The 10795-nt window shown below is 53.4% G+C and overlaps 2 protein-coding genes across 3 annotated transcripts in view; one reads left to right on the top strand and one right to left on the bottom strand.

Moving 5' to 3' along the window:
* The window catches only part of Dvl2 (dishevelled segment polarity protein 2), a 9864-nt gene extending 5389 nt beyond the window's left edge, over positions 1 to 4475 (top strand). For both annotated transcript variants that reach the window (XM_013347223.2, XM_005349721.2), the window contains exons 6-15: positions 111 to 201; positions 318 to 387; positions 474 to 613; positions 697 to 773; positions 1602 to 1669; positions 2005 to 2133; positions 2207 to 2338; positions 2463 to 2642; positions 3044 to 3262; positions 3394 to 4475. In XM_013347223.2, coding sequence (XP_013202677.1) covers positions 111 to 201; positions 318 to 387; positions 474 to 613; positions 697 to 773; positions 1602 to 1669; positions 2005 to 2133; positions 2207 to 2338; positions 2463 to 2642; positions 3044 to 3262; positions 3394 to 3842 — 1555 coding nt within the window. In that variant the 3' untranslated portion in view covers positions 3843 to 4475. The remainder of the gene's footprint in view (positions 1 to 110; positions 202 to 317; positions 388 to 473; positions 614 to 696; positions 774 to 1601; positions 1670 to 2004; positions 2134 to 2206; positions 2339 to 2462; positions 2643 to 3043; positions 3263 to 3393) is intronic.
* Positions 4476 to 4544: 69 nt separating this feature from the next.
* Acadvl (acyl-CoA dehydrogenase very long chain) lies at positions 4545 to 9780 on the bottom strand. The gene is made up of 20 exons (XM_005349714.3): positions 9615 to 9780; positions 9472 to 9547; positions 9135 to 9200; positions 8974 to 9046; positions 8829 to 8893; positions 8604 to 8738; positions 7869 to 8013; positions 7595 to 7724; positions 7376 to 7501; positions 6905 to 7103; positions 6627 to 6731; positions 6113 to 6199; positions 5965 to 6027; positions 5701 to 5802; positions 5526 to 5623; positions 5373 to 5445; positions 5223 to 5295; positions 5053 to 5125; positions 4883 to 4958; positions 4545 to 4809 (listed from the first exon to the last, which is right to left on the bottom strand). The coding sequence occupies exons 1-20, from the start codon at positions 9674 to 9676 to the stop codon at positions 4672 to 4674; spliced, it is 1965 nt and encodes a 654-aa protein (XP_005349771.1). The 5' UTR covers positions 9677 to 9780; the 3' UTR covers positions 4545 to 4671.
* Positions 9781 to 10795: the final 1015 nt, after the last annotated feature.

Genomic DNA, 10795 nt, shown 5'->3' with positions numbered 1-10795 from the left:
CCTGCCCTCCCCTGCTCCCCCCTCCGTCTCGTTAGTCTTCTTGTTATTCCATTCCATGTGGCCCCCTGACCACTTCCACCTCCGCATGCCCTGCCTCTCAACTGTATCAGATTCAGCAGCTCCACCGAGCAGAGCAGTGCCTCCCGCCTCCTCAAGCGCCACCGAAGGCGGAGGAAGCAGCGGCCACCACGCATGGAAAGGGTGAGGGCTCTTTTGGGAGAAGCGGGCCTTAGTTTAGCTGGTCCTTTGACAAGAGGCTTAGGGCTCGTCTATGTTGATGAAGAGCGTTCACCTTTCTTCCCTGTTTTCCGTCACAGACCTCATCCTTCAGCAGTGTCACCGATTCCACAATGTCCCTCAACATCATCACAGTCACACTCAACATGGGTATGGAAGGTCCCCATGAGAGGAGGGGAGGAGAGGGTCTCCAGGGTATCTGGGCCTTAGTCCCCTCATGTGAGCTCCCTCCACAGAGAAGTACAACTTCCTGGGTATCTCCATCGTGGGCCAGAGCAATGAGCGGGGTGACGGAGGCATCTACATCGGCTCCATCATGAAGGGGGGCGCTGTGGCTGCTGATGGCCGTATCGAGCCCGGAGACATGCTTTTGCAGGTATGCTGACCGATTGGCTGCCGGCTTGGGAGAGGCTCTCAACTTTCCCACACTGCCTCTGAGCCACTTCTCCTCCCTCCCAGGTGAATGACATGAACTTTGAGAACATGAGCAACGATGACGCTGTGCGGGTGCTGAGGGATATTGTGCACAAACCAGGGTGAGTCTGGGTGCTGAGGGATATTGTGCACAAACCAGGGTGAGCCTGTGCGGGTGCTGAGGGATATTGTGCACAAACCAGGGTGAGTCTGGGTGCTGAGGGATATTGTGTACAAACCAGGGTGAGCCCGTGTGGGTGCCGGTCCACTGTGCATAAACCAGGGTGAGCCTGCATGGGTTCTGGTCCTTAGGCCTTTTCTTTTTAAGCCATTTCACCTTTGTTTTGCAATTTAAAAAAGAAGTGAGGCCGGGCATAGTGACACACACCTGTAATTATAGCACCTTTGAGGCAGAGACAAGTGGCTCTCTGGTTATGAAGCCGGCCTGGTATACATAGTGAGTTCCAGACCAGCCAGGTACGTCTACATAGTGAGACCCTGTCTCAAAAAAAAAAACAAAAAACAAAAAAAAACAAATAGAAGTGGCTGTACATGTCTCTCCAGCCTAATCATGAACCAAATGTGAGTACCTCAGAAAGCCCACCCACTGCGCACCCCTTCCCACGCCACCCTTCTCACTGTGGTAATTACTCTTGACTTCTTTGGTCAAGAAAACTGTTGATGGTTTTCCACCCATGCCTGTATCCTGGAACACGATGGTTCAGTGTTACCTGTGTCACGCTTCCTGTGAATGAATTGTACAGTGTGTACTCCCTGTTTCACGCAGCAATGTGATTTTTACTCACCATATTGGTGAGTCACCCTCACTGTGGAGCCCCCACTCTTCCTTGCTCCAGCCCGGTTCTCTGTGTCTTAATCCTTGTATCAGGCCTTGGGCCTCCTGAGCTCTTTCCCCTCTACTTGCTTGACTGGCCTTCTCTTCCCCACAGCCCCATCGTGCTGACCGTGGCCAAGTGTTGGGATCCCTCTCCCCAGGCTTACTTCACCCTCCCCCGAAGTGAGTGATGCTCAGGCAGGGGTCTGAAGTTAAGAGATCTGGGGAGCCTGGGCATGGTGGCTTAAGCTTGCGATCCTGGCACCTGGGAAGCTAAGACAGGAGGCTCTCCCAAAGTTCGAGGCCAGCCTGGGCTATAGAATGAAACCCTACCTCAAACAATCAAGAACAAAAAGAAATTAGAAGGGCCAGAAGATGGGGCTGGGCTTCCAAGTTACAGGGAAAGCATTCAGGAAGGCCAAGGGAGGGGTACAACAGGATTCTTAATGGAGTGTATGGGGCTTATTTTCTAGGACTGAGTAGTGATGATCTTGGTGATTATTTTATTTTTGTTCCAGATGAGCCCATCCAGCCAATTGATCCTGCTGCCTGGGTGTCGCACTCCGCTGCACTGACTGGCACCTTCCCTGCTTACCCAGGCTCTTCGTCTATGAGCACTATCACATCCAGCTCCTCCCTGCCTGATGGTGAGTCTCGAGCCCCTCCCCACCTCCCTGTATGAGGGGACCTTTCTCAGTTCTCTGTTGTCTCCTCTGTCAGGCTGTGAAAGCCGGGGTCTCTCCATCCACATGGACATGGCCTCTGTGACCAAGGCCATGGCAGCCCCAGAGTCTGGGCTAGAAGTCCGGGACCGCATGTGGCTCAAGATCACCATCCCAAATGCCTTTCTAGGTATTCCCAGTCCCTGAGCAAGGTGTCATGGGAAGGGGAGGAAGAGGCCAAGGCTGGGAGCAGCATGAGGGGAGGGTAGATGTTGAGAGGAGAATCTGACTTCTTCCACTGTGGCTGACCTCAGGCTCAGATGTGGTAGACTGGCTGTACCATCATGTGGAAGGTTTTCCTGAGCGCCGGGAGGCCAGAAAGTATGCCAGCGGGCTATTGAAGGCGGGACTCATCCGGCATACTGTCAACAAGATAACTTTTTCTGAGCAGTGCTATTATGTCTTCGGAGACCTCAGTGGTGGCTGTGAGAGTTGTAAGTCACCTGCCCTGGTGTGGGACAGCAGGTTGTCCTGCCTTGTTCTTCAGTCCAACCCTAAACCTGGTCCAGAAAGTAGCCAGGGCCCCCAGGGTATTCAGGCACTGTGTATCCACCCTTGGCCTTGCGGTGGCCAACCGTGGGGCTGAACAAACCAGGTACCAGAGCAGTATTCCCAAGGGGGAAATGCTTAATGAATCCCACAGAAGTGTATTGGGCTAGCGATGGTGACCCTGGCTGTGTCTCTGCCCTCGTAGCAGAGTTTCCTGTTTCCAGGCCATCATGATCTCTGTGCCCTTCGCATTGTGAGTGGCTCTGGAGAAATGGTTACCGGTTTCTGTCTGCTCCCAGGAATCCTAGCCTCTTTAAACAGGGACCTCTCTTCCTTTTTGTTCCAGACCTAGTTAACCTGTCTTTGAATGACAATGATGGCTCCAGCGGGGCTTCAGACCAGGATACCCTGGCTCCTCTTCCTGGAGCTACCCCCTGGCCCCTGCTGCCTACTTTCTCCTACCAGTATCCAGCCCCACACCCCTACAGCCCACAGCCCCCACCCTACCACGAGCTTTCATCTTATACTTATGGTGGAGGCAGTGCCAGCAGCCAGCACAGTGAAGGTAAGTCACCCCCACATACCAGTACAGCTAGTAGAGGGAACTCGGAGGAGAGGCAAGAGCAGGGGCTGGGGGAATCCAGGGGGCTCTGTGCTGAGCTTCACTTACCCCGTTCCCTCCCCCCTTTCCAACAGGGAGCCGGAGCAGTGGGTCAACGAGAAGTGATGGGGGGGCCGGGCGCTCAGGCAGGCCTGAGGAGCGGGCCCCTGAGTCCAAGTCTGGCAGCGGCAGTGAGTCCGAGCTGTCCAGCCGCGGAGGCAGCCTTCGGCGGGGTGGGGAGCCTGGTGGGACTGGTGATGGGGGCCCCCCTCCATCCAGGGGCTCAACAGGCGGTACTCCTAATCTCCGAGCCCTCCCAGGGCTCCATCCCTACGGCCCTCCCCCTGGCATGGCCCTCCCCTATAATCCCATGATGGTTGTCATGATGCCCCCACCCCCTCCCCCTGTCTCTACTGCAGTGCAGCCCCCTGGCGCTCCTCCAGTCAGAGACCTGGGCTCTGTGCCCCCAGAACTGACAGCTAGCCGTCAGAGCTTCCACATGGCCATGGGCAATCCCAGTGAATTTTTTGTAGATGTTATGTAGGGCCCTCCTTGAGACCACGTTGGGTCTGTGCCCTTGGCCTGTCAAATTTCAGCTTGGTGCTCCTCGTAGTGCCTGGGTTCATCCTGGTGCTTGGTACCTACCACAAGATTTTTGCCACTGTGACTCTCACCAGCAGTGCCTGGTCCTTCCCCTTCCTCAGGGGTAATCAGGACCTTTGGTTATTTGTAGCTTTATTTTTTTATAAGCCTTTTTGGGGGTTAAAATAGACTTTCTTATATTTGGGGGAATATTTTTTATAGACATTTCTTTTATATGAAGAATCCCTTCATATAAAATTTCCTGGGTCCCTTCTAACCCCAGAATATGACCACCACCTCCAATTGCCTAGTTAGCCGTCACCTGGAGGGTGGGTGGTGGTTGGTGGTACCCTGGGAAGAGGAAGTGGGGCTGGGTACCCTAGACAGCAGTCCAGGAAAGCTGGTGGTGCACTTGGGGACTGTGTAGCTGCCTTTGTTACTCTATTTATTTTAGTCACTTGTATAAAACACAAAATAAAGCTATAGAGGCCAATTCCCAAAGCCTCTGGCTCCTTTCTTTGGGAGGCAGGCAGTGCAGAAGAGGAACCCGAAGGAGACACAAGGAGGGACCAGTCAGGTCCAGCTGCAGAGGGTGGCTTGTTAGAAAGTTGGGAGGGAAGCAGGCTGTGGAGAGGAGAGATCAGTGAGATGCAGCAGCCAAGGGTGGTGGCTTACTAGAAAGTTTATTGTTCTTAAGGCCATAAGTATGCCAGAGGACACACAGAAGTTGGCCCCGTGTTTGGCATAAGAGAAGGCACATAACTTAGGTGGTAGGGCCTGAGTGGGAGGAGTCAGATCCGAAGGGGGTTGCTCGTGACCAGGCCACCACTCTCCACCATAGCCTTGGAGATGCTTTTGAAGTTACGGAAGAGCTGCTGCTGAGGGCTGGATTGCAGGTTAGCCATATTTTCTCGGATCCGTGCTGCAGCCTGGGGAGAGGAAAGAAGAGGGTCAGGCCTCTGTCTCAATTCCCGACCTGTGCCGGGTAGCTCCAAGGCTCACCTCAATACACCAACTGTCACAGAGCATTTTTTCATGCTGTGCTTCGGGGTGGCCCTCACTCAGGGATCTTGAGGCTCTGCAAGGAGACAGGAAGTTAAGATAATCCTGATGGTGCTGGCCCAGCTACTCTGTGCCTCAAAGCTCCCAAGCTTCCCACTCTGCCCTCTTACCTGGAGAGAACCACCACCATGGCATAGAGGTCAATGGCTCCATCTGCCAGCCGGTGCAGCAGGAACTGTTCGTCTATCAGGTAGATGAGGGTGGGGGTTAGTAGTCTGAGGGAGGGAAGGAGAGAGGGAGGGAATTGGCAGGAGGTAAGGGGGTTGCAGAGCTCACTCACTGACAATCGCTTTTTTGTGCTTTATCAGCTTGGCCTCCACTACAGTGGCAAATTCCTCCAGAGCTTGTACTGTCTGCAGAGACAAGAGTCACAGAGCTCAGAAAAAGCAGGCAGCCCCTTGCTGCAGGCTCTGCTCTAAGGGCCACTCACCAGTTCACCGCTGCGACTCAGCTCAGGGTGGACAACCCCTGACAGACTCAAACCACTGCCAATTCCTGTCCGCCTGGAGAGAAATGGAAGAGTGAGTGGCTGGCTAGTTGTGTATACCATCTTGTCTTCCCCTGACCCTGTGCCCTGGCTCACCGCCTCAGCTGTTTGCCCGCTTCTCCTATCAGGAGGCCAACATTCCCAAGAGGGTTCTTCAGGGCATTGCCCAGCCCAGAGAGTTCCTTTCCTTTATCCTGTGGGGGAGGAAAGTCCCAAGATCAGGACTCAGTGTCTTTCACGTTTCTCCTCCCTTACTCTCCCTTCTTCTTACCATACAGCCCTGCAGAGCCACAAACAGTCGAAGAATATCATTTGTCCCTTCAAAGATCCGGAAGATTCTAATATCTCGGAGCACACGCTCTACTCCAGGTTCCTAGTGCAGGGGAAGATACATAAACCTCTGTCCACTTGGTAGGACGACCATGCTAAGGAGTACTCTGTACCATAATGAAGCCCATGCCCCCCATTATCTGGATGCACACTCCGTACCGTCATGAAGCCCATGTCCCCCATTATCTGGATGCACACTCCGTACCTTCATGAAGCCCATGCCCCCCATTATCTGGATGCACTCATCGGTCACTTTCCAGGCTGCCTCCTAGGGACACAGAACCAGAGGAGTTTGGTTTTGGAGCTGAACTCCTGAACTGAACTCTGGCCTTGCATTATGCCCTGGTCCTCACCGAGCCAAAGATTTTGCTGATGGCGGCCTCTATCTGGAAGTCTGTGAATCCCTGGTCCATGTTGGCACTCAGCATGTAAGCCATGGACTGAAGGGGCGTGGTTGGGATGTGGGGAAGAAAACAGGAAAGGGCTGCATCAGGCAGGATGGCTCATACTCCGATCTGCAAGACCAGCTCCGCCCTGCTCCCCCACAGTCCTCGCATTCACTTTCTCTAACCCCTGGTCAGGTCAAACACATCCAGTAGGTGGTCCTCTGGGTTGGTGAACCCAGCTCCAGGCCTCAGACTTTTTAAAGGATGGGCTAGAATTAGTCTCTGGGAAAGCATCCAGGAAGCACTTAGCCGAGCAGCATCGCTCCTTCAGAAGCTGAACTGACTATGCCTCCTCGCATCCCCTAGGGCATTGGTGTAAAGCTGGAGACCCACTGCCCCAGGTGCTGCTGGGGGTTGTAGTCTGACCCAACTGTGAAGAAAGCTATAGGGCTCCAGGGGGAGGGGCACAGGAAGCCCTTACCTCAGTCACATACTGCAGAATTGCCATCCGAGCCAGCTTTTCCTGGATCATCCCATAGTTGTGAATTTTGTCCCCAAACTGCGTACGGTTAGTAGCATGATCAACCTGAAAGGCACGTGTATCCCACTCGTGCAGTCTCCCCTGGGGTGGGGACTGCAGCCTTAACTTAGATCTGGAAGAGTGAGTGAGTGTGTTGCTCTGACGGAGTGCCTACAAGATAGCAGGGGCTCATGCAGAGTGATTCCTTTAGGCTAGCTAGGGATGGAAACAGGGCTTACCGCTTTGGCAATGATGGCCTTCATGGTGCCTGCTAGGGTTGCAGCCATCCCAAATCTTCCATTGTTGAGGATATTCACAGCAACCTTGAAGCCACCTCCCACCTCTCCTAGCACGTTCTCTGCTGGTACCTTCACTCCATCAAAGTACACTTCTGCTGTGTTGGATGCTTTGATACCCATCTTCTTTTCAGGGAGCCCACTGAAAAGGCAGAGCAGAAAAGTTGAGGTGTGAATAGGTTGCCTTATGATCCGGGAGGAGCTCCCCAGGCTGTAGAGAAGACAGGGTACTGCCCATGGGTCCTAGGGTTACAGAGGTCTGGCTATGTCCTGTTACCCTGTGTACCCCCAAGAAAACAAACTGCCCACTTTGGCTCCTGTACATGCCCCAGTGTGACCTGTAACAATCACTTGCTTTTGAGAGCCCAATGCTGTCCCCTCGATTCTACCTTGTCTTCCCCCACGCTCACTCACTGGGTAACACCTCCAAAGCTTCTTTCCACCACAAAAGCTGTGATCTTCTCTTTCACGGCCCCCGTGGCTGCATCTTTAATCGGTGTCTTGGCAAAAACAGTGAAAACATCCGCGATGCCCCCATTGCTGTGGAAGAAGGAGGCGATCAGTAAGTGGTGTGGCTCAGAGCAGCGAGGTCAGGAGACTGGGCTGAAGGGATGAAGAGAAATGGAAGATTGCCTGATCCAAATCTTGGTTCCATTGAGAGTATAATATTTCCCACAGGGGCTGGGTACAGCTGAGGTTCGAATGGAGGCTGCATCCGACCCACTCGAGGGCTCAGTTAGGCAGAAAGCAGCCAAAGCTTTCCCTGTTAGGGAGGAACAGGTTTACCTGAAATCCTGCTGACCATCAAAGTTGTGTCATACTACACTTCCCATACTATCCCCAGGCAGTTCCTTGTGACACCACAAGCCACTTACACTTCTTACCCCTAGGCCTCCTAAGGTCTTACCAGATGCCACTTTGGGGAGGTATTTTTCTTTCTGGGCCTTTGTGCCAAAGAGCAAGATGCCTTTGAAACCGATGCTCTGATGAGCTCCCAGGATAACGCTAACACCAAGGTCATGCATGCCCACGATCTCTGCCAAGCGAGCATACTGGAGGGGAAGAAGGCATCTGGGATGGTAACGAGCTACACTGAACTGGGCCTCAATAGGAGAGTACTGGCAATAGGGCAGCGCAGCGGCTGACCTCTGTGTCATCTCTACTGTGAGCATGTTAGAGTAATGTGGGACCCTGAAAGGCCCGGGGAGGACTCAGTGGTAGAGTGCTCACCTAGCACGCACCACCCTTTCCTGAGGAAACAAGAGCAGGGACACCAAAGGGCCTAGATCTTTTGTTTCCTGAGACAGTCTCACTATGTAGCCCTGGTCAGCCTGGCCTCAGACTCAGAGGTCCCTTCGCCTCTGCCCCCAGTGTGCTGGGATTAAAGGCATGCACTGCTATGCCCAACTGCCCCTGGCCTTGGTGGGAATATTGCCCACTACCCTGTTGCCACACAGTCCCTAAAGACTTAGGTTCAGGGTTAGGATCTTGGTCCTAGTGAGCTGCACATAGATGGTGTTTTCAGGGGGGGATGTCCACATAGCTGAGAAACAGCAGGCAGACAGCACCCCTGGCTGTGCGTGGCCGTGGTGTTGAGGAAGCTGACTGGACTGTTAGTTAACAAGGGGGAGAGTCCTCTCACCTGGGTATTGCAGAGGCCCAAACCACCCAGCTCACTGGGTACTTGCAGACCAAATGCCCCCAGTTCCTTGAGACCCTGCAAAGTTGTCTCCTCCACCTGCTCCAAGGAGTCATTCTTGGCAGGGTCATTCACTTCCTGGGGGAGGAATAGGACCCCACATTCAGAGGCTCCTTTAAGCTTAACATCTGCCTATCCCAAGAGGGGCGTGCCCCATTCATTGCTTACCTCAAAGAACCGGCCCACTGGTCCCACCAGCTCTTTGAGAAACTGTGTCTGTTCTTGATTGAGCACTGCAGAGTGGGAAAGCAAACGGGCCAGTCAGGTAGGGAGGCTGCCCTGCCTACACTGCCTCTGACTACCCTTTGCTTACCAGATGGGTATGGGAACACCTGATCGGTGGTGAGCCGGCCTTTGAAGATTCCCACTGCAAAGGACTTGGATTCCTGGGCAGGGAAGAAACGTTTCAGGGGGCTGGTTGGGGTGGGTCTACTCCTGGCTTATAGAGGTCAATCCAATTTCCGGGTCACTTACTGCCTTGGCTGTTTTTTCTCTGGTGGAAGCATAGGAGGAGAGGGTTTCTGGCTTGTCCACAACTGCCTGGGGAAAGGGGAGGAAGAGCAGTTAAAAGGCTCGAGATGGGTGTGCCGCGGAGAACACCGGGAAGCGCTGGCTCTGGGAACTGTGCGATCAAGTGTCTTTTCCCCTACTTTCTCACTAGGGCACCCTGGCTTGCCCTTTCCCCTACTTTCGGTGCCAGAGTTTTCACTAGCTAGGTGACTGGGATGAAGACAGAGACCCCTGTTGGTCGCAGGCTAGGGCAAGCATACAACTCCCACTTCTATGCCCCTTTCCCTCATCCGTCACTTACCTGAGCGGCCTCACTGGCATAAAGTCGCTGGGCAGAGGTGGGCCGATGCTGTCTCAGAAGCACAGTAGATTGCGAACTGTAAAGAGTCGGGGTTCAGTCCTGCCCTGGTTTCCAGACCCGCTGTCTCCCTGCCATATACAGACCTTCGGGTTCCCAGCCGCAGCAGGTGCCGCCCCACACTCGGGCTCATCCAAGCCGACTGCATCTCCAAGCTGCCCCAGAAGCCTTGACCGCTGACCTCTCCTTACGTCCAGCCTGGCTAAAGATTTTGAGTCTGGGCCCTGACTCATGCTCCATAATGCACTGCGCTGGGGGCGTGGTCTTTCCGGCCCCGACGTATGGTGGGAGCTGAAGTTCCGGCGTGCGCCCGGTCCTTGTATTCTTTTTTTTTTTTTTTTAATTTTATTTATTTATTAAGGATTTCTGCCTCCTCCCCACCGCCGCCTCCCATTTCCCTCCCCCTCCCCCGATCAAGTCCCTCTCCCTCATCAGCTTGAAGAGCAATCAGGGTTCCCTGACCTGTGGGAAGTCCAAGGACCGCCCACCTCCATCCAGGTTTAGTAAGTTGAGCATCCAAACTGCCTAGGCTCCCCCAAAGCCAGTATGTGCAGTAGGATCAAAACCCCATTGCCATTGTTCTTGAGTTCTCAGTAGTCCTCATTGTCCACTATGTAAGTCCGGTTTTATCCCAGGCTTTTTCAGACCCAGGCTAGCTGGTCTTGGTGCCGGTCCTTGTATTCTGAGTGACCTAGAGTGAAAGATCTTCCAGCGATCCGTTTTCTTTCTCAAACTCTTTAATGCCTCAGGTCTGAACTAAAGTCTTGTCTGCTAAAAATGAATGAGATAAGATGGGCGAAAGGGGGAGGAGTTTAAGTGACTACAGCCAGGGGGATGGATGGAGGTAGACTGGAGGGAGGACTTCTTAGAGAGAAAAAGGATGGAAGGTGTACGTCAGGTGCAGAGGCATGGATTGTTTGGAAAATGTCTCCAACAAATAAAGAGGGGGATGAGGTGGCAGATACAAGCTGGAGTGTGCTCTAAGCAAATTCTGAGATCTAGGAGGTTTCACCAGCTCAAAACCTCTAAAAGCACAAAGCACATAGTAGAAGCCTATGGTCTTTTTCATGGACTCCCGGAGAGGCTGAGCCAGGAGGATCACCGTGAATTTGAGGCCTCAGAGACTCTTTTTATTTTTATTTTTTTGTTTTTTTGTTTTTTTATAAAAACTCCAAATAGCCGGGCGGTGGTGGCGCACGCCTTTAATCCCAGCACTCGGGAGGCAGAGGCAGGCGGATCTCTGTGAGTTCGAGACCAGCCTGGTCTA

The sequence above is a fragment of the Microtus ochrogaster genome, chromosome 7 (assembly GCF_000317375.1).
Source record: "Microtus ochrogaster isolate Prairie Vole_2 chromosome 7, MicOch1.0, whole genome shotgun sequence".
Taxonomy (NCBI): Eukaryota; Metazoa; Chordata; class Mammalia; order Rodentia; family Cricetidae; genus Microtus; species Microtus ochrogaster.
This window is presented reverse-complemented; position numbering and strand designations above follow the sequence as displayed.